Here is a 21,783-nt window from a genome sequence, read left to right as displayed (position 1 = left end):
AGCACTCTGGGTTTTATTTCTGCCAAAGTTGATACAAGAAGCATTTTATCCACAGGCTTTGAGGTAAGTTGCACACAACGAGCGTGTCTCAACGAGCCTTTTCACCCAGTATTTGTGTCTGCAGTGTGGAGTTTGAGGAAAGTGAACATCATTGTGTAGGTAGAAGTTCCTGAGGTGTAAGACTTGTGGGATAACTGGTGTCCATCAGTCCTACAAATGCTTGGAAGACTCTTGAGCAGAATCCTTGGAGTTGTGCTGGGTGGCGTGTGGCCCTCGATGGGTCAGTGGGCCAGCCCTGCGCTGAGCTGAGTGGGATGGAAACACTTTGTATCCAGTGAGACTGACTGGCAGAGTCACAGGTGGGTTTGTTCAGTGCTCCACAGCCATTCTTCCCGATGGCTCCTTTTGCTGGGAGCTTTCCCATGGAATGCTGTGTGTGGTGTGGTGGGGAGGGCAGGGACAGCCAGGAGTAAGTGCAGGTGGTTGGTGAGGGATTCCCTGCAGGTGGGGAGGCCGTGCCTGCAGGCTGTGCCTCCCAGAGCCTTGGGCTGTGCCTCCCAAGCTTTGAGACCTGCAGAGAGACCAGAAAAAGCAAATTACTGAGTAATGAGGCACAATGCCTGGCTCTGGTGGGGGTGTTTGAAAGTCTGACATGTGCTGTAGTACTGATAGCTGGGGAGGCAGTGGGGCATCTGGAAGCTTCCCTGGTGGTTCCATCCTGTAGTGAGTGGAGGCTTTGCCAGGCTGGGGCACCTGGGATGAAACATCAAGCAGGTGAACAACAGAGAGTTGGTGAAGTTCAGGGTCCTGACGAGACGTGTGCCACCAGCACCAGTTCTGATCAGTCTTTTTCTTGGTCATGGGTTGCTTGCAGAGCTCTAGTCCTGGTGCCACTGCCCCAGGGTGAGGTGTGCAGCTTGCAGGACATGCCCAGCTGAAGTGCCAGTGTTCAGAGTGTGGACATGGGGATGGCCTGCTTAATGGAGCAGAGATCCAAGCTCACAGTCACTCCCAGCAGCTCCTGGGGAGGAAATGTGTGTGGAGTGTTCTCAGCAGAAGGCACGTTCCTTGGGAAGTGGCCTGATGGTCAGTTTTGGCTTTGAGAGCCTAAAAACAGTCCTCCAATAGAAACAAAGGGGGTTTAGTTGTTTGGGGGTTCCATTTCCTTTAATTTCAGATTGACTCGAGTTGTGCCCAGCTCTACACTTGCACTGTGGCCTTCTGAGCACTGTCAGTCTGGAGGGCACAGAAAATGGAGAGGAGAGAGGACTGTCAGTCTGTGGGTTTGCTGTAAAGGGAAACCACTGTGGGAACCCTGAGGAGGTGCTGTTCCCTCCCAGCCAGTCCCCTCATTATCTCAGTAAACTTAAGACAGTTTGTCTTAGGCTATTTTTTGCCCTTCCCATGCCTAATACATTAAGACTTCTCTAATCTCTGGAGCCAAGTGCTTCCAGATTGGGCTGCTGGTGAGGCAGCTCCTGGAAATCAGGAGGGCAGGAGTTCTGAGGGCAAACTGGCACGTCCCAAGGCTCAAACCCCAGCAGTGGGAGGACACTGTTTGGCCCATGTGTTGCTGAGCTGATGGAAGGGAAAGAGGAGTTGTAATCAGGTGTTTTCATCTCTTCCTGTGCCTCAGCTCTGTCACATCTCCCTGTGGAGGGACAGGCACTGGAGAGAGCTCTGGGAGGAGATAAATGGGAATTTGGTACCAGCTCCCACCACACTGCTCATGGCAACCCCCAAGGCTGATTTTTTTATATAAATGGCAGCAAATCACTGCAAACCCCTAAGATTTTAGGGAGCCTGGTCTGGTGCTGTCTGCAAATGGCAAATTGCCTTTTCCCTAAAACAGAGTTAGTAGGAAATGGCAGCTTTCCTCAGCACACAGGAGGAGGAATCTTCAGGTGTGATAAAAAGCAGAGTAGGAGTGACCTGGCAGGGGAGGGCAGCCTGCAGATTGTTTGAGGGGGTTCTTGTGGGAACTGATTTCATTCCATGGCTGTCTTCAGTAAAGAGTGAACCATAATAATTTCTGGGAGCAAGTTGCTGCTGAAAATCTGATGTCCAGAGTGCTTTAGGGTTCCTCTTGTTTGCCCCAGAGAGGGTCAGTTGTGGAATAAAACTGTTCCCAAGCTTATTTCTAGTCCTTGGACTCAGAGGAAGTTTCTGCTGGCAGTGAGGTTTGTGATTGCTCTTCCCTCTGCTCTGACTTTACCCACCTGAGTGGTTTGCAAGTTCAGATTTCTGTGTGACTCTCAGGATGATCCAAAGTGTAGACCCATCTTGGATTTGTGTTTATTTCTGTGCTCTCATCTGTTTTTGCTGTCACTGGATTCTTCCATGACGTGCAAATTAACTTTTCCAGGGCAGAATCCTCCACTAACTGTACCTGAAGGGGCTGTCCCAGGCAAGGGATGCTTTGGGGGATATTTGGGCTGGGTTTTGAGCATCCTTGGGCTTGCTGGAAACACAAGTTCACTTGTGTTTTTTCAGCTGCAATTGAATTAGTAATTGAACTGAGCTTGTAAGATGAACAGAGTAGAAGAACAACACACCACAGGTCCTCCAAAATTTCACACAAAAGAAACTACTCTTCATTCTTCAGGTTGAGATTTGAGGTGTTGACCTGCAAACTTGGTGCTCCTGCTGTGGATTCAGGAGCATCACAGGCACATGGGTGTGATACTTACCCTGGAAAAGCCTTGCAGAGCTGAAGTGTTCAGGTGAACTGATAGGAAACACAGCATTTATTTTATAAATCTCTGTTGTTTTTAGCCCCAGCTGCCTTCATTAGAGTGCTGGGCTGAGGCCTTTGGGTTGTGCAGGGCTGTGTGACTGGCTTGCCCACTGTGTGATGTGTTTGCTGTGGTGCCCGTGGGTCCCACAGACCTGCCTGACCGTGCAGGTTTGGGCCCTGTCCTTGGAGTGGGTGACACCCTGGCTGCACTTCAGTCTTGGACTCTGCCATCTTGGCTTTGTTGTTATTCTTTTTTTCCTGTCTGTTTTGTCTGGGTTTTGCCAGCTTTGTTTCCTCCCTCCTAAAGGAAAATAATAGTGAAATCTCTTAGGGTGGTTCTCAAAAATCCCTCAGACATCAGGGCTGGTCCCAGGGCTCTTGAGAGGTGAATGTACCCCTGACCCCAGGAAGCATTGGGCAGAAATGTTGATTATCATCCCTTCCTTGCTGTCCCAGACCAAGTTCCAGCAAAATCAGTCTGAGCACACCCACCACATCAATTTTTTAAGAAGTTGTAAGTATTATTAATTTTCTTTTAGTCTGCTCTCCTCAGTTGAAGGAATTACTGAGTATCAGGGTGCAAAGCAGCCCCTGCATGCAGAAGGTGGAGCTCAGTGTTGGTGGCACCATGTGAGTTTGTTGACTTCCTGAGATGTTTCTTCAGGAAGTGTCCCTATAAACACAGTTCTGGTGTGCTGGAGCCCAACACCCCACACTTCAAGCTCAGCTCTTCCAAGAGAATGGGTTCTGTGCAAGAGATTCAGCTGAGAGAATTTCCTCATCTGTCAAGGCTGAAAGCAAATGGGATTATGAGTTTGGTTTTTCCCCCCTCTATCTGTGTTTTAAACCCAGAACTGTTGGTGCTTATTTGTCAGCTGGATTTGGGAATTGAAGGACCAGTGCTGCAGATCCAAGACAAGCAAGCAGCCTTTGTTTCTGGGGTGAAAGGGAACAAGCCCTTTAACTTGGGGGCAAATAAAAATTGCCCAGATTTGATACCAGTGGGGTTAGACCATTTGAGCAGAATTCTGGCTGGGTTCTGCCTTGTTTTTGGTTTATTTTCTGAACTGCTGCTCTCCTGGTTTGGTGACGGGGTGGCTTTGTAGGGGACTGAGCTGCAACCCATGCTGAGGATGTGCTGTGTCTGTTGAGCTTCTGCAGCCAAGTGGGGCTTGTTTGATCCTTCCCATACCCTTTGCTCTGCTCAGCGAGCTGTTGGTGGGGAAGGGTCAGTGCTGGCAGTTTGGGGAAGGTCATGTAGCCAACATGTCCTAGGAGAGAAGCCTTCCCTGAGGTGGGGTTCCCTTTGCCAGGGAATATCGGTCCATCCTGGTGTTGGTGTGGCACTTCTGGTGACCTGCAGCCTGTCATTGTGCAGCATCCACAGGAATCCTGGGCAGAAACCCCAAATCCCTTCCTGACCAACAAAGGGCAGCATTTCCTGCCTGTTCGCAGCCAGTTACCCCCCTGTGCCATCCTGAGCCCAAAGAGCTGCAGCCTCTGGGGGTGTTACTGAGCTGTGCTGTCACCTCCTCCTTCCATGAGGTGATAGTTGTGCCCCGGGAGCGCCTGCTGTGCCCCAGGAATGCCAGTTGTGCCCCGGGAGTGCCTGCTGTGCCCCAGGACCACCTGTTGTGCCCCTGGAACCCCCACTGTGCCCCAGGAGTGCCCTGCTGTGCCCCAGGAGCGCCCGCTGTGCCCCAGGAGCGCCCGCTGTGCCCCAGGAATGCCAGTTGTGCCCCGGGAGCACCCGCTGTGCCCCAGGAATGCCAGTTATGCCCCGGGAGCATCCGCTGTGCCCCAGGAACCCCAGTTGTGCCCCAGGAGCCCCAGTTGTGCCCCGGGAGCATCCGCTGTGCCCCAGGAATGCCAGTTGTGCCCCGGGAGCACCCGCTGTGCCCCAGGAGCCCCAGTTGTGCCCCAGGAGCCCCAGTTGTGCCCCAGGAGCCCCAGTTGTGCCCCGGGAGCGCCTGCTGTGCCCCAGGACCACCTGTTGTGCCCCTGGAACCCCCGCTGTGCCCCAGAATGCCCCGCTGTGCCCCAGGAGCGCCGGCTGTGCCCCAGGAACCCCCGCTGTGCCCCAGGAACGCCCCGCTGTGCCCCAGGACCCAGCCACGAGGCCAGGCCTGTCTTTAATACATCTCTGTGTGTCCTTGCAGTGTTTGCTTTCAGGCTGCACGTTGTCATTAGGGTGATTCTTGTCGGCCTCGCCCAAACTCACATTGCTGGTGTTGGATGTGCAGCCGGTTCTCCTCTGCTGTGCTTGAGCTGCCTCCTGCAGTCAGGAGAGTCGGGGTGTTGGAGGAAATGAGCTGCGATGAACCTTGAGTGTGTTCCGCCCTGCCCCACCCCGATGGCTTAGGTGCTGCTAATCACCCAGAATGGGTAACATGTCCCGCTAGGCAGCTGCTCAGATGCTGGAAACGTGTTGGAATATTAAAAAATACAATGAAATATTGCTGTTTATGATATCAGTTTGGGGGGTTGGCCACCAACAGATGAAAAGTGAAATGTCTGTTTTGGGTTGAAATCCAAGGCATTGTGCACACAGTGATGTTTTTTACTGCTGCTGAAGGTATTGGGGCTCAGGTTTGATTCTCCTTGCCCTGCTGAACGAGGAGTGCTGGTTTCCAAGCCTGAACATCTGTCCAGCTGTGCAGGGGCAGTGCTGGGGGGTGCAGGCAGCAGCAGGGGAGTGTCTGAATCCTCTGGAGGGCAGGCACTGATGCAGAGATGAGAGGGGGAAGGTCCTTTTTATCCTCTGCCTTCATCTCCCAGTTCTTCCCACGCACCAGAACAGAACTGAGCCCTTCAAGGAGAAGCTCCCTCTGTGTCTGGCAGGTGACTCACACCTTTTCCTGTCCTGGAGCTTCCCCATTCCCAAACTTCAGGTGTTTCTTGCCTTTTGTTCAGTCTTGTCCTGCAATGCTTTGCCAGCAGAACGTTCCTCTTGGTGCTGCTCTGCAGGTGAATTGTTCTCCTCCCCAGAATGGAAAATAATGCTTTAATCAGGTTGAAAATTTCAGCTCATGATGTGACTTAGTGGGTTTTTTTCCCTCAAGTGCATGGTGGTGTTCAGCCCCTGTGTCAGCGTGGGTACTGATCCCACTGAAGTTGGGCTTGGAGGAAGGGAAAAAAAAAGAAAAAAGGCATTAATTGCTCCTCCCAGCCCCTTGGGAAATGATCTGGTTGAAAAAAACCCACCCTCAGCAACAGAAAAACCACGTTTCCAGTTGGTGAGTTGCTGGATCCAGTTTGTCAGGCAGGAGAGGTTGTGCTGACACAGTGAGGAGCCAGGAGCAGGGAGGAGGAGGAGGAGGAGGAGGAGGGTGGGCACGGCCCCTTTGGTGCCATCACTCATTCTAAGGCCTGGCAGAGGAGCACACACTGTCCTGGAGGGCTCCAGCTGGGAAGAATGGTACAGAGCAGGGAGCATTGTTGTCTCCAAGTGACACTTCTCTGGATCTCCTGTTTGGAAGTGGCTGGCACAGACAAATCACACAAATCTTTCTTTGCATGTGGCTCAAAAACTTAGAGCTTCATGAGGTGAAATCAGCACTGCCTTTTTGTCTCTGGTGTTTGCTCAGGTTCTGGAAAGCAGGGTGTTAGGAACAGGGAGAAAGAGAGGAACAAAGCAGGATTTTATTCAAATATTGCAGCATTTGGGTTCCTGACCATCACTTTTGTGCTGTTCAGTGCAGTGCAGCAAAGGAGTTGCTTTGGACAGTGAGTGGAGGAGTCACAAAGCACAACTGGTGATACCCATAACACCAAACAGCAGCTAGCTGAGAGGAGAAGAGCACTGGGAACTCAGCAGTGTGCTCCATGCATGAACATATGCCTTCTGTCCATCTCTGTCACTAACAGAAGTGAGAGTTGGCACAACAGCACTCTGGGATTTCTGTGAAGCATCAGCTTCATCCAGGATCTCCTCAGGGATAAATATAGTGGCCAACTTTCTGTGCTGAGCTCCAGAAAAGGGCTTTTCTGGAGCTTGTGTGTCAGGGAAGTGTCTGCAGCTCTGTGTGAAAACCACTCTGTAAATGCACTTGTGTCTTGGGTCTCAGAAACTTTGCTGGTGTCTCTGAGCTGAGGTGGGTTTGGAAACATTGCAGGACCTGCCCCACAGTTGGGCTCTGCACAAATGCTGAGGATTGAGGATGGCAGGCTGTGCTGGGTGGCTGTGCCAGCCCCCTCTGTGCCCTCCTTAGCCAGGCATTGGTGGAGCAGCTGTGCTGAGGGCCACGTTTGTTGTGAAAGTCGATCTGGTGCTAATTCCTGCCCTGCTCTGAGCAGTCGTGCTGTGTCCCAGCACTGCCCAGTTGGGTCAGTGTGGCCCAAAGCTGGGCAGGCCTGCAGCAATTTGGCTTTGCACAAGTGTGGGAGGTTGTGACACCCAGTAAACACTCCCCTGAGGGAAAATGGGACTTGGAGGAAGGTACTAGTGGAACTCTGAATGAACTTAATGTAAATATGTATCTTACATTGAAAAAAAACTACCCCAGAATGTTTTCAAAAGACCCCTGTCTTGGGTGGTGACAGAGTTGGCTGTCATGGGTTGTGCAGCCCTTCCAAACCACTGGAATACTTGCCAAGAGAAATAACTGGAGTCACTGATTTGTGACAGAAGTATTGTGCACCCAGTCCAGGACATATTTAATCTGAGATAAACTGAACCTGAGGTGTTATCTCTGGACACCCAGGGACAAAGAGATGGGGGAACAGGAGGAGCTGAACTCCAGTGTTGAGCTGTTGCACTGTTTCCTTCTGGCCACACTGGCAGGTTGTGCTGTGGCCCCAGGTACCCTCAGGTGTGAACAACCTTACTGAAAGAAAATAAAGACCACAGTAGTATCTCATTTTTTCGTTTAATTGATGTATTTTCCCTTCTTTACTCTTGTCTAACAGCTTGTGAAGTCCAGGCTTGACTCTGCTATCAGTGAATGCAGTAGGTTTGCCAGCCATTTCAGTCTGTCAAGTTGAAGGTGCCAGCTGAAAACTCTGATTATTGAGAGCTTTGTGAAAGAGGAAGACATAAAGCACATTGTTGGGGTCCTGCTTTTGGGGGGGTTTCAGAATGTGGTGTTAAGCAAGTCCCAGTTCATTGCAAACAGCACATCTGAATGCAGAGCTGCTGAAACATCCACCTGGTGCAGAGCCAGGAAAGGGAAGGCAGGGACACCAGAGCTTGGATTAGAATTGGATGTGTAACTACTTGGTGTGATGTTGGCAGTTGGAATTCATGCATAGAAGTAAGTGATGGACAAGGCCACTCAAAGAGGTGGAGTCTTTGTTCTAAAAAGTGGCTTTTTCTGGTTGGAGGCTCTTTTGACTCTTGGCAGGGAATGTGTCTGCACTTAAACCACTCCAGAACTTGCACTCAGGTTTTCACGTGTGGTGTGGAGGTCTCAGGGCTGGGTACCTGCCTTAGGATTTGAGAGGGGTCAGTGTCAGTGTTGTTGGGCTGTGTGTGCTGCTTACCTTGTACACAGCTTTCTGTCACCTGTGCTACAGGAAACATCTGTATATTCATTGGTTTGAGGAAGGAGCTTCCCTGCCCCACGTTGGCTTTTCTGAACGTGTTTGTCCCAAGCCCAGAGTTCCTCAGTGTGTTCAAAGTCCTTGGGCTAAAGCCCTGAGCATTGTATTACCCAGTGAAAACATGGATTATTTAAAGGAAGATCTCTTCTAGAAACCTCCCCTTAGGCAAGAGGTTGTGCCAGTAATCTTACACTTGTGCTGGAAAACCCTTGGAAATTGCTGATGTAGTTTTGTCTCCCTTTTCCACCTTTCTCAGGTACATTTGGGTTTGGATTGGGCAGTTCCTCTGTGTAGCAGAGTTACAGGGACTCCTTGAAGAGGAGAGCAAAGGCTCTGGACAAATGGGAGCCACAGGAATGTATTTCACACAGGATGTTCTAGTCCAGTTCATGTTCAGGGCAGCACTATGGATGAGCAAAGGTATTTGCTTTCCTCCTTTTTCCTTGCTTTGCTTTTCCTTAGGGAGTTGGAAACCCAAGGAACAGGGCTGATGGGGCAGAGGCTCCTGCTGTGGGCAGGGCTGGTATCCCTCTGGCCAGAGTGCTGCCTGCTGGGCTGCACAGCTGCCCACGCTCCACTTAGGCTGAGCTCAGGGCTCATTCCAGCTTCCTTTGTGCTGTGCACCAGCCTCAGAGTGGAGATGGATGGTGTAGGGTGAGAGGCTGCTGTAGGCCGAGCTCAAGGCTTATTTTCTGTGCTGTGCACCAGCCTCTGTGTGGACATGGATGGTGTGGGATAAGAGGCTGCTGTAGGCCGAGCTCAAGGCTCATTCCAGCATTGTTTCTGTGCTGTGCACCATTGTGGACATGGATGATGTGGGATAAGAGGCTGCTGTAGGCCGAGCTCAAGGCTTATTTTCTGTGCTGTGCACCATTGTGGACATGGATGGTGTGGGATAAGAGGCTGCTGTAGGCCAAGCTCAAGGCTTATTTTCTGTGCTGTGCACCATTGTGGACATGGATGATGTGGGATAAGAGGCTGCTGTAGGCCGAGCTCAAGGCTGATTTCAGCATCATTTGTGCTGTGCACCAGCCCCTCTGTGGACATAGATGGTGTAGGGTAAGAGGCTCCATTTAGGCTGAGCTCAGGGCTCATTCCTGCATGGTTTGTGCTGTACACCAACCCCTGTGTGGACATAGATGGTGTGGGATAAGAGGCTCCACTTAGGCTGAGCTCAAGGCTCATTCCTGCATTGTTTGTGCTGTGCACCAGCCTCTGTCTGGAGATGGATGGTGTGGGATAAGAGGCTCCACTTAGGCTGAGCTCAAGGCCTATTTCAGCATTGTTTCTGTGCTGTGCACCAGCCCCTGTGTGGACATGGATGGTGTGGGATAAGAGGCTGCTGTAGGAGTGAAGATGATCAGCTCATGGCTCTTGACTGGAGTGTTGCAATCTCACTCCAGAGCTTTCCACATTCCTTGTCTTCCAGTTCCTGGGAGAAGTGCTGTGAGCTGAATGCTCTTGGTTTGAGCTTGAATGTCTGTTGGTGAATCCTTGTGTGTCCCTGAACTGCCTGGCATGCTGGTGCAGACTCTTCATTCAGGTGTGCAGTGGGTCTCCTTTGTTCACTGACTCTTGAATGAGAAATGTATGAAATGGTGAGGCAGTTTGGATGCTGGAATTCCCAATTCCCCAGCTAGCAGTGGGAGGATGTAACCCCTGTTTGGGAAGGCCTGGCTGGCCAGGGAGTCCTCCCCTTCCCTGGGCCCACCACAGCCTGGGAGTTGGGGTCAGCCTTGCTGGTGCTTCTGTCAAGGGAGAGCAGCTCTGAGAGGGTTGTGCAGGGGATTGGGCGGGTTATTCCAACAGACAGGGCACAGCCATCCCACTGTGTTGTAAATGGCCAAGCTGGAAACCCCTGGAGTGTTTTGCAGCCCTTTCAAGGGCCATGAAAGACTTGGGGTGTGTCCATCGTGGCACTTTCAGAGGCAAAGTCAGACACGTTTCAAAGATTGTAGTTTCCCTGGAGCTGTGGAAAAGCTGGATCTGAAGGATACCATAAGGAATAGAATTTCATCCTCTCCAGCTTTGTGTCCTCACCAAAATGAGCAACAAAACGAGCAGAAAACACTGAATGTGTCAGAAGGGGCTGGAAGGCCTTGCTGCTGCCCTGGGCCGAGGGAAGAATAGGCTGGAGAGAAATGGAAGGTCTGTCTTGGCAGAGAAATGTGGGTTTGAGTGGGAAATCCTCTTGGATGGTCAAAAAATTGTTACATGGTTGTTAGAGAAGGAAAACTGGATTTGTTATCAGTCTCCTGTCTGTGGGAGGGGGCAGAGGGTGGTGTGACAGTGACAATGGGCAGCAGGGATGGACCATCCTGTGACTGCCAAACTCACGTGGGAGCCACTGCAGCCTTGGCAGGGCAGGCTGGGATGCTCAGAGACACACTCAGAGACACATTCAGGGATAAGGATAAGGGAATGAACAGAAATCCCAACAAAAGCACGTGTTAAAGGGGGGGTGGTGTGGTGTGTTTAATGAGGTTAAAGCCCATCATCCCCACACGCCCCAAGAACGAAAAAAAGGAAGAAAAAAGGAAGTGCCTGCCTGAGGGATGTTGGAAATTCAGGCAGGCTGTCAGTGTGGAGCTGTGATTGCTGCAAAAAATGGCAAGAAAGAAACCAATATACAGTGTGAAAATAGCAAAACCAGAGGAGGGTCGTGACTTCAGAGGGTGCCTGAGGTGTTTGGGCTTAGGCTGCCTTGTTTTTAGGTGGTTACCAACCACTTAGGATCGAGAGGAAGGAGCTGATGGACCTCTCTGGAGAGAGAGGTTGGAACAGGTTTAAAGCCCTGTTATTAACACAGAGCTAAGTGACCTTACAAATGGCTCAGGGGGTGACTGATGAAACTCCTGCAAAGCAGAGGGTGTAGGTTTGGGGTTTCACATGATTTTTCTGTTCCAAAGAGAAAAGATGATCCGAGAAGTAGCAGAGAACATTTGTAGTGTCCTGTTGGTTGTACTGATAGGATGGGATGCTGAAGGCTCCAGGCACAGCTGGGGCTGCAGTTCCTAAGGAAGGCTGATAAATCCTGGTGCAATTTGTGGGGCAGTGAGTCCCCTTAGCGGGGTGTGTTTGGGGAAACAGTCAGTTCTGACTTAGTTGCCAAGGGGGTTGAGAGCTTGTTTTTATTCCAGGAGCAGATCGGCAGAGCTGGGCTCAGTCCAGCAAGATGAACGTGGGTGGGAGGATCATCACTCTAAAAGGGGAAGAGTTGGGTCCAGCACAAGTTCGAAGCAGCCTCTGAAACATCTCTCTGGATATTCCTTGCAGCATCAAGTGTTTCTCTTGCAACTGCTCCTGTGTCTTACAGTGTTTTTTTATTTCATGTCAGAACAGGAAATTTGCACATTTGAATGTTTTATTTCCCCTTTGGAGATTAATAATTTCAAGGGTGTTTGTAAGCCATGGTGGAATGTCAGTCTTCTGTTTACAAGTGTTTCCTGCTTGGGGTTTTTTGTGAGTTTTCAAGGTATTCCATGTGGCAGTGGTGGGGAGTTTCCCCCTTTCCACTCTATGCTTAGCAGATAAACAGAATGTCACAAAATTTGGGCTGCAAACCCGCCCTGCTTTTTGATCTTTACTGTCTCAGGAACTTTTGGATTCTTTTTGGACTCCCTGCCTACTGCTGGGAAAGGAAATCCTTGGAAGAGCCACACTGGAAGGGATAATTCAGTGATAGTTTGTCCTGTATTGAAGGGCTGTTTTCAGCTCTTATGTTTTCATCTCAAAATGATCTGTGTTTTTAGTAGTGAATGCCCCTCATGTGTTGAGGTTTTGCTGAATAAGGTGTTCCCAGCTGTGTGGGGCAGGGGTTGGACATCCCACCCTGCCAGTTGCTCTGGCTCTGCAAACCCCCAGCAAAGTGTGCTGATGTGCTTTGGGCCAGTTGGTGACCAGCACTGCTCCATCAGCTGGAAGTGGCCAACAATGTGCTTTTGTGATATAAGAGTGGGGATTGTCTGATCAGTTGTGCCATGCTGACATTCCTGGGTGCCAGAAGCTGTCTGGGATCAATGGCTGAAAGGCTTGTGCCTGGGGGGACGTGGTGCCAGCTCACAGTTCCTGCTGGCCTTTGGGGTACGGGAAGGTGGAATGGAGGGGCTGTCCGAGCTCTGGGCACTTGCACCTCCACTCTGTGTGAACAGCTGTGTTCTTGTGGAGGTGTTTGTTCTCCCTTTGCTCAAACTCTGTGCTTTCACTTTGGTTTGGTTGCCAGTGCTGTTGGGGAACACAGTGCAGAATAAACCAGCCTTGATCTGTGCCCATCTCTGCCTTTGCCTTTCCAGTAACACTGTCAGGATTCCCTTTGGTGTAACAGGTATCAGAGTAACTTCAAATAGGACACTTTGCTCTCTTTTTAGGGCTGTGTCTGCTCAAGCTGCAGTTCAGGTGTTGCCTCTCCCCCCTGCTGTGGGGAGCAGAAGGGGTTTGTGTTTGGGCCTGTGAGGGGTGTGATGGGTGGGCACAGCTCAGAGGGCTGTGATGGGTGGGCACAGCTCAGAGGGCTGTGAGGGGTGTGATGGGTGGGCACAGCTCAGAGGGCTGTGATGGGTGGGCACAGCTCAGAGGGCTGTGAGGGGTGTGATGGGTGGGCACAGCTCAGAGGGCTGTGAGGGGTGTGATGGGTGGGCACAGCTCAGAGGGCTGTGAGGGGTGTGATGGGTGGGCACAGCTCAGAGGGGTGTGATGGGTGGGCACAGCTCAGAGGGCTGTGAGGGCTGTGATGGGTGGGCACAGCTCAGAGGGCTGTGATGGGTGGGCACAGCTCAGAGGGCTGTGAGGGGTGTGATGGGTGGGCACAGCTCAGAGGGCTGTGAGGGGTGTGATGGGTGGGCACAGCTCAGAGGGCTGTGAGGGGTGTGATGGGTGGGCACAGCTCAGAGGGCTGTGAGGGGTGTGATGGGTGGGCACAGCTCAGAGGGCTGTGAGGGGTGTGATGGGTGGGCACAGCTCAGAGGGCTGTGAGGGGTGTGATGGGTGGGCACAGCTCAGAGGGGTGTGATGGGTGGGCACAGCTCAGAGGGCTGTGTGGCTTTAGGGGCCTCCTGGGCAGGAGAACAGGCTGGCTTTCATTAGTACTGGTACTAGAGGAGGGCACAGAGTGGATCATGCTCTTCAGAGTAAGGCTAATAAAGGTTGTTGGCTTGCAAATGGAAGCTGAGATGTCCTAGAAAGATAGTGTGGTTTATCTTTTCTGATCAAACACTTCAGGTAATTCCTAGAGCTGGACTCGAAAGTGAGGAAGAGCTGGGTTTGTGTTTACCTGTGCAGTGTGAGATGTAATTCCTGGCCTGTGTGTAAAACCCAGAAGCACCCAATAGAAATACCAAATATTTAATCACTGATGTCTACTTTTTTATTTTTCCCTTAGAATGTTCTTTTTTTGTTTGTTTATTTATTTATTTTTCAGGAACAGGATGGAAGGCTGCACTGAAGCCTTCACTTTGCACCACTGTGAAGTCCTCAGTAGGACATGAAGAGTTGGGGAAGGGCTTTCTTTGGAGTTCAGTGTGAACGTTTTTGAAGTACAAAGGGAAGCAGGACAAGGTGTCACTTGGCAAACAAACGCTTCTCTCTCAGCCAGCTGTGGATTGAGGTGGGCCAGGAGAGGGCAGGAACTGAGGGGGCACAACGGGGATTATTGGGGTGAGCAGGTTTGGAGTGTGACATTCGGAGGGCTTTGTTTGCTGCCCTCAGACCAGGAGGGTTCTTGGCTGCCCTCATGGCTCACATGTGGAACCTGAGTCCTCGTGTTTCTCCTGGTGTCAGAGGAGCTCTGAATTCTTCCCTGAGGCTTGTAGGGGTTTGAAGTGATGCTGTGGCAGTCAGGACTGTGTGGTTTTCCAACTGGGGAATGGTTCAGCTCTTGAGAGGAGCTTGTTCTTCCTCCTCCTCCTGCAGGTCTTGGGTTGTTCTGTGGAGCTGGAGGGGGCAGTGCCCCATCAGGAGGCCCTGTGTGGAGCAGAGAAGCTGCTCCTGTTCCTGTGTTATGCTGCCTGCCCAGCTGAAAATGTTCTCAGTGGTGGGGTGTGAAGGATCTCCATCTCAGTGCTGTGTTTTCTACTTTTTTGTGTGTGTGTGATATAAGGTATCTGTTAATTCTTTCTGAGGCTCAGAAGACTGAATAGCTCGTCTTTTGAGACATGAGTGTTATGTGGGAGGTGGTGGCTGGTTTTTCTCTTTCCTTTTTTTATACAGACACAAAGAAATCCTTGAAGCTGGCAGGGCCAGCCTTGTGCTTGGGCTGACGCTGGTGTGTCACTGCTGGGTCCTGTGTGCAGGGCAGCACTTGCAGGGGCTGCTGGAGGTGTTAGAACTGTGCCCTCAGAGCAGGACTGCAGGGCAATCACAGAGTGGCATCCTGTGCTTCTGCCTGGAATTAATTCTACTGAACAGTGTAAAGTCTGGGGTGCTTCTCAAAGTGGAAAAGTAGAGTATGGGCAGCCCGAGCTGGTGTTGAGTTGGTATAAAATGGGGGATTTTGTGATGGGGAGTAGGATGCAATTCCTGTGTTAGGTGATAACATTATTTTTTAATGCAAGAACATCTATGCTTAAAATTTAGACTGATAACTTGAATTTCTGTTTGTAATGTTAGGAGGCCAGTCTAGTCAGCTTTATAAGAATAAGGTGAGAATATTCTTATTGTTAAGAGAGTGTTTGTTACAATTGGAGTGTTTTTTGGGAAAAGATGATGTTGATTAAACCAAGTGATTACTGTGAGCATTTCTTGAAGTCAGAATGTGAATTTAACTCCTTTGGCCATTAGACCCCTTTGTGCTCTGCTAAAACGAGCTCACTAGAAAGGAGATTTTTGTGGGGACAAGGTTTATTGTGCTGCATGTTTTGAACTGGAAAATGACTTATTTAGAGAGCTGCAGATCTGCTGCTCAGTGAGTTTGACCTGCTCCGTGCACAGTGGGTGTCACTGTCCCCTGGTGTTGATGGAACGTGTGAAATCTCGGGGTTTTGGTGCTCTTGGTGTTGGGGGTGAGATCCGAATCAGGTGCTGCCCATCCTGGTGGATCGATGGGTGATGGTTCCCAAAGCCACAGAGGGGTCAGTACCTCTGGCCCTGGTGTGTCCCAGCCTGTTCCTGGAATTGCTGCCGCGCTGGAGCAGCAGCCTCTGGAGGAGGGGCCGGGGTGGTGGAGCAGCGTATGAGAGATTGGTTCGATCAGGTGTTGGGCAGCGGGGCCATAGCACAGAGACACGCGGGCCATGGCACGGACCTGCTCCGGCGAGCGCGGGGGCTGTGCGGGCTCGGGGCGGGGAGGGAGGTGCGGTGCCTGCCCCGGGAGCGGTGCGGTGCCTGCCCCGGGAGCGGTGCGGTGCTTGGCCCGAGTTGCGGTGCCCCAGGAGCGGGGCGGTGGGTGTCCCGGGTGCAGCGCCTGCCCCAACTTACGGTGCCCCGGGTGTGGTGCGTGTCCCGGTGCGGTGGGAGCGGTGCCTGCCCCGGTGCGGCCCCGGGCGTTGGGCGGTGCGCTCCCCCCCCCGCGCGTTGGTAGGCGCCGGGCGCGCACGGGGTGGAACGGTCCATTTCCTGTTCCCGTGCCGCCGGCGGGGGGGGCCCGGCCGTGAGGGAGGGGGCGGCGGGGCATGGCGGCGGCGCGGTGAGGCGGGGCGCGGGCGGCCGCGATGGAGGCGTACGTGCTGGAGGACATCCTGGAGGTACGGCCGGGGCACGAACAAAGGGGCACGGGCCGCAAGGGCCGCCCGCGGGGGCTGCGGCGCTCGCCGGGCCCGGGGGGCAGCGCGGCCGAGCCGGGGCCGGGCACCGGCGCTGCCCCCCGGGAGGGCCCGGGGCACCAACCCCGCCGTGACACTGCGGTCACGGTACCGGGGGCTCGGCCCCAAATCTGGCCTCTTTAATCTCTGTTTGTGCCGGGGTGTCATTTTCCGGGACTCGCAGAATCAAGGAGTGGTTTGGGTGGGAGATCATCCAGTGCCACCCCCGCCGTGGCAGGGACACCTCCCACCAGCCCAGGGTGCTCCAAGCGCTGTCCAGCCTGGCCTGGGACACTGCCAGGGATGGGGCAGCCACAGCTGCTCTGCCCAACCTGTGCCAGGGCCTGCCCACCCTCCCCAGAATCAATTTCAACCTAATGGTCAGTCTAAACCTCCTCTGTTTGTGTTTGAAGCCATTCCCGCCGTTCCTCCCTGTCCTGTCATTCCAGGCCCTTGTGCACGATCTTGCCCCATCATTCCCATATGTTTCCTTCAGGCCACAGTTATGTCACCCCAAAGCCTTTTCTTTTCCAGGCTGAACAATCCCAGTTCTCCCAGCTTTCCCCAAAGGAGAGGTGTTCCAGCGCTCTCAGCACCCTGGGGGCCTCCTCAGGGCTCGCTGCAGCTGCTCCGTGTCTTTGCTGTGCTGGGGCCCAGAGCTGGACACGGCACTGCAGGGGGACTCACCAGGGCAGAGGGAGAGGCACCTTTGGTGCACTGTGTAATTGCCCTTTCTGCATTTCCAGTTGTCTTAAGCATAGCCTGCTCTTGCTTCCTCTGCAGAAGCAGATCTCCCTCTGCAGGAGTGATTTATTATGAAATAAATGACATTATCCCTTCCTGTGAAGCTAAGCTGAAAATGCCCTTTCAGCCAAATGGAGAGGACAGCCTAGAAATCATAAAGTGAAACTCATGTTCCCAGTGACACAGGTCTCTGCTCCAGGTCATGTTTGCTGTAGTAGATCTAAGAAATGTTCACTGGCACAGGTGCCCAGGGGAGCTGTGGGTGCCCCATCCCTGCCAGTGTCCAAGGCCAGGCTGGACAGGGCTTGGAGCACCCTGGGACAGTGGGAGGTGTCACTGCCCGTGGGAGTTGTAACTAAAAGAGCTTTAAGGTCCCTTCCAACCCAAACCATCCTGTGATTCTATGAAGTACTTTTTTCTTGTTCCTGTGGTTTTTCAGGTTTTGCAAGCAAAACCAAGATTTCATTGCCAGGTGACTTGTCAAAATATTTGCATGTATTCTTTATTGTAACAAGAAGCTTCTACCTTATTACCTGCTGTCAGAATTAACAAAACAGTACTTCAGTGATGCCTGCCTTGTAGGCTTTGTCCCTTGGTGGCCACACTATGGTTGCTCTAAAATTGCAAATCAGTAGAAATACTTGGTGTTAACTTGTGTGTGACCCTTGGCACTGTTCCATGTAACAGCAGCCAGAATATGAACACACTTGTGCTGAGGAGCCCTGCACAGGGGGGTGAGCAGGGCATTTCCACCAGCCCCTGGCTGGGTTGGTGTGGGGAGGGAGGCAGAGCAAGAGGGAACTGGGCTTTGTGCCACCAAACAAGTATTTCAGTGCTTCACTTCTCTCATTGCATTCTGAAAGCTTTCTCTTTTTTCCCTTAACCACAATTATCATGTGCAGCTTCATTGTATGTCAAATTAACAAGGTACGTGGTGCTTATTAACAGTCCTCTTTGGAAAGGCAGTTGGGAAATGGATTTTGTCAGTATAGCAGAATTTTGGGATTGTTGTATGAGCTGAAAAAGTCCATCTGGCTTCTCAGGGTGGATGTGGTGGCTTTTCTTTGGGTGGTTTCGCCACACATCCTCTTCCTGGTCACAAGACCAACCGGATCCAGGTTAAACATCCTCAGGAGTCAGGCATGGCTTGTCTGGCTTTGCTGTGGGAATGAATGGTTGAATCAGTCCAGCAATCCCTGACATGCTCTGCTACCACTGGAAGCTCGTTAGAATTTCTTAGCACATCAGTAGAGGCAACATAATTGTCCTGCATTCCAGGACATGTCCAGAAGTACCACGTAGTTCCCTCAGAACTTGTTTCTCATGTAACTGAGAGCAGTGTGGTTATGGTGTGTGTCTTATTTTCCCATTTTAGGGCTTTTTTTTCTCCTGTGCAGCAGTTTGTGTTGCTCATTCCAAGACAGCAGCGTGAAGGTTGAGAGAACTGCTCCTGCTTATGCAGCAAGATCTGTCACCTGGGTGGAACTGAACATGCTTAGAGCTACTTAGGACTTGGTTAAATTCACAGTGATCAGGCCTTGCATCTTCACAAAAGCTTCAAGAATGTTTTTCCTCTGAGTTGGTTATAATTTAAAACTGGCAAAAAGGGTGTTTTCTGTAGCCTGCTAGTTCTGGTGAAGGGACTGGAGCACAAGTGCTGTGGGGAGAGGCTGAGGGAGGTGACCTGAGGAGGCTCAGAGGTGACCTCAGCACTGTCTGGAACTGCCTGAAGGGAAGTTCTGGCCAGGTGGGGGTTGGTCTCTTCTCCCAGGCACTCAGCAATAGGACAAGGGGGCATGATGGGCTCAAGCTCTGCCAGGGGAAACTGAAGTTGGAGATCAGGAAAAATTCTTTGCAGAGAGAGTGCTCAGACATTGGAATGGGCTGCCCAGAGAGGGGGTGGATTCCCCATCCCTGGAGGTTTTTAACCTGAGCTTGGCCGTGGCACTGAGTGCCATGATCTGGTAAAGGGACTGGAGTTGGCCCAAGGGTTGGACTTGATGATCTCAGAGGTCTTTTCCAACCCAATCCATTCTATGGATGTGGCACTGAGTGAGAATCCACTGCATCTTGATCCACTGCATCTTGATCCACTGCATCTTGATCCACTGCATCTTGATCCACTGCATCTTGATCCAACCCTACTGTGATCACCAGCCCAGGGCACTCCGTGCCCTGGGCTGGTGATCACAGTGGGGCTGGATCAAGGGTTGGACTTGCTGATCTCAGAGGTCTTTTCCAACCCAATCCATTCTATGATTCTGTGATTCTGGTGAGTCAGTGCAGAGCCTGAGGTTGGAGTGGGGTTGAGGATGCTGCAAGGGGCATGTGGGTGGTCCTGGGGCTGGAATCCCTTGGGAGTGATGGAGCAGACCTGTCCTCAGCACATTTCATGGAGCTGCAGGCAGACAGGGCTGTCAGCACAGGGCATTTCACGGGGCATCCTGCCTGCCCTGTGCTCAGGCCACCTTCAGAGGAGGTACCTTGGTACAGAACTGGAGCTGGCTTTGCTGCTCTCAGCTGAAGAGGAACGTTGTGTTGGCTGTGGCTCTTGAGCCTGGCATTGAAAGCTGTGTGTGGGAATGCAGTGGAACAGTTACAGCACAGGGGGGTAATGCACAGTCAGCTTCTGTTCACTTGGTTCTGCTCCTGTGTCTTGGCCACACTTGTTTGTTGGAGTGTGACCTTCCTGACACAGGGCCTTTTTTGTTAGTGTGACCTTTCAAGTGTGTGCCAGTGAAGGAATAATTGCAAGAGACCTCAGGATGGTATTCAGGGTAGGTGTAAACCTGTAGTTAGTTGTGTTTCTGCTGCTTGAGTTAGTCAACAGGAACCTTCTGTCAGGTGGGAGAACAGGAGGTGGTGTGTCCTGACAGAGGAGGATGTTCAGCATTGCTGTGTGCTGAACTCGGGCTGGCAGCTGAGAAATCCACTTGGGAAGCTTGGCACAGTGCAGGGGGAAGTGTATATTCCTGTGTGGATTTGAGGCTTTCCAGGAGCTGCAGCCTCGTGCTCTGACCTTCAGGTTCTTTGGGAGCTCGTTTGTGCAGGGAGGCAGAGTGGAGCCTGGCACAGGCTGTGTGTGGCACTTACCAACTGCTTCTGTGCCCTTCAGCTCCCCCCTGCCTTCTGCTGAAACACAGTGAGAGCAGAACCACCTTCATTTGTTACTGTGCAGTATTTCCTGACTGCTCCATGGACCAGGGTGGAAGGCAGAGCAAACGGGGAAGAGCAGAGTCATGTCTACAGTGCATGTTCAGAGACCAGGGAGGCCTCTGCAATGCAAGTTTTCTTTTCTTTAATAGGCTAAGGCTTTCAATATTTATAAACATTGTAGTCTCTTAGTCTGAAGATTAAAATCAGCATTATATTGCAGTATTTGGGCATTAGTAGCTTTCCCACGTTCCAGCTCTTAAACAGGCTAATCCTTCCCCTGTTTTCTTTCTCACAGTTTCTCTTGGTAGTCTTGTCTGGTTTACTCTTTGCCTGTTTTCCCATCTTTTCAAAGAGTCTGCCTGTATGAAGTCAGAATCAGCTGTTGATGTGCTGCAGTGTTTCTCGGTGATTTCAGTCATGGAATATCCCCAGTGATCCCACCCCTTTGGAGCTGCTCTTCCCATGCTGCCTCCTCTGCCCATTTCTCCTGTGCTGTGAGGCAAAGGGCTTGGAACAACATGTGCTGAATCTTCTAGAAACCCAAATCCTATCTTGGATTGCTGTTACTTTCCCCCTGCCTGCTGATTTGGTAGGACTGTTGTGCAGGGCAGGGAGCTGGATCTGGGCTCCCCTGTGTGACAAACAGGAACTGAAATGTAGGAGATGCCATTTCTCTGTGCCTTAAACTGTTTGTTCTTGACCTGCAGGAAGAGGATATGAGCTTGCTGGTGTAATTTGGAACCATTCTTGTCATTCATGTTTATTGCTTTATCTTTTCAGTAATGGTTTGTTCTTGGTGCAGTAATGTGAAAAGGCAATTACTGTGGGAGAAGCCTCTGAGGCAGGAAAGCAGCTTCATCCTTGGGAAGTGCTGCTCAAAAGGTCGGTGTGACTCGTGGTTGTGTCTGCCAGTGAGGGCCCTGCTGGTTGGGAAGGATCAGCCAAGGCCTGCAGAGTTCTCTTTGGACCAAGGCTCTCCATCTTTTAAGCTGTTTGTTCAGGTTGAGTCCTTAATCAAAAGCATTAAGAGAATTGAAAGAGTTGTTTCATTCAGACAGGTGAGTTTATGTCGATTTTTTCCCCTTTTTTTCCCCCCATCTATAAATCCTGTCTTTAAACTTCCATGGTAGTGTGTGAAGAGGTTGTTTCCTGGCTAAGGTGGTCGTTCCTTTTTTCCTGCATGTGCCTGAAACCCCTTCAGATCTTTGCCTTGCTGGGATTTGCTGGCTGTGGTGGCTGCTGGGGAGTCAGTCACATGCCTGGAGCTGTAACCCACTCTCCAAACAACCTGTGGCACTGCCTCAGCACCCAGTCCTGCCAGAGGGAAACCCAGGGAGCTGCCTGCTGGGAATACCAGTGCCCCTCTGGGGCTTTGTGGCCTGAGAAACATGGAGGAAATAGGGTGAAATTCCTGTGTGGCACAGCTGTGACCAGAACCATTAGGGGAAAGCAGGAATCAAAACTGAAGGAACTTGGCACATGATGTTTGATCTAACTTGGAAAGCAAACAGCAAAAAGGAAGAGCTCCACTTCAAATTGCTGTCTTTGCCCTTAAACTTTGATTTATTTTTGCAAATAAAACCTCTTCTTGCTATGATGGGACAAATAGACATATTTGGCTTTAGCTGTACTCATGCCTTGCTTTAGCTGCCTTCACAAGTCTGCTCATTTGCCATATGTAAAACCTGTTCAAATCTGTTCAATATGCAGCAGCTTTCAGTTGGGTGTGCCAAATAGAGCAAAAGGAATTTGTAATTCATTTATTAGGTATGCCAAGCAGTAGTTTGTATTGAAGGAGGAATCCAGGGACTGTCAGGCTTGTCAGAATTTTAACCAAATGAGTCGAAATTATTAGAAATAATTCCTTCTGTG

At 51.4% G+C, this 21,783-nt stretch overlaps 1 protein-coding gene across 3 annotated transcripts in view; it reads left to right on the top strand.

The window, feature by feature from the left end:
- The window catches only part of ANKRD17 (ankyrin repeat domain 17), a 74,656-nt gene that overhangs the window by 1,561 nt on the left and 51,312 nt on the right, over positions 1-21,783 (top strand). Inside the window, exon 1 of one of the 3 annotated variants that reach the window (XM_071555298.1) lies at positions 15,877-15,954. The exons of the other annotated variants lie outside the window; for them this stretch is intronic. Coding sequence (XP_071411399.1) covers positions 15,922-15,954 — 33 coding nt within the window. The 5' untranslated portion in view covers positions 15,877-15,921. Of the gene's footprint in view, positions 1-15,876; positions 15,955-21,783 lie in introns of those variants that run through there. 3 annotated transcript variants of the gene reach the window in all.

The sequence above is a fragment of the Pithys albifrons genome, chromosome 5, assembly GCF_047495875.1.
Source record: "Pithys albifrons albifrons isolate INPA30051 chromosome 5, PitAlb_v1, whole genome shotgun sequence".
Classification (NCBI taxonomy): Eukaryota; Metazoa; Chordata; class Aves; order Passeriformes; family Thamnophilidae; genus Pithys; species Pithys albifrons.
Note: the sequence above shows the minus strand (reverse complement) of the source record. Positions and strands in the feature narration are given on the sequence as shown.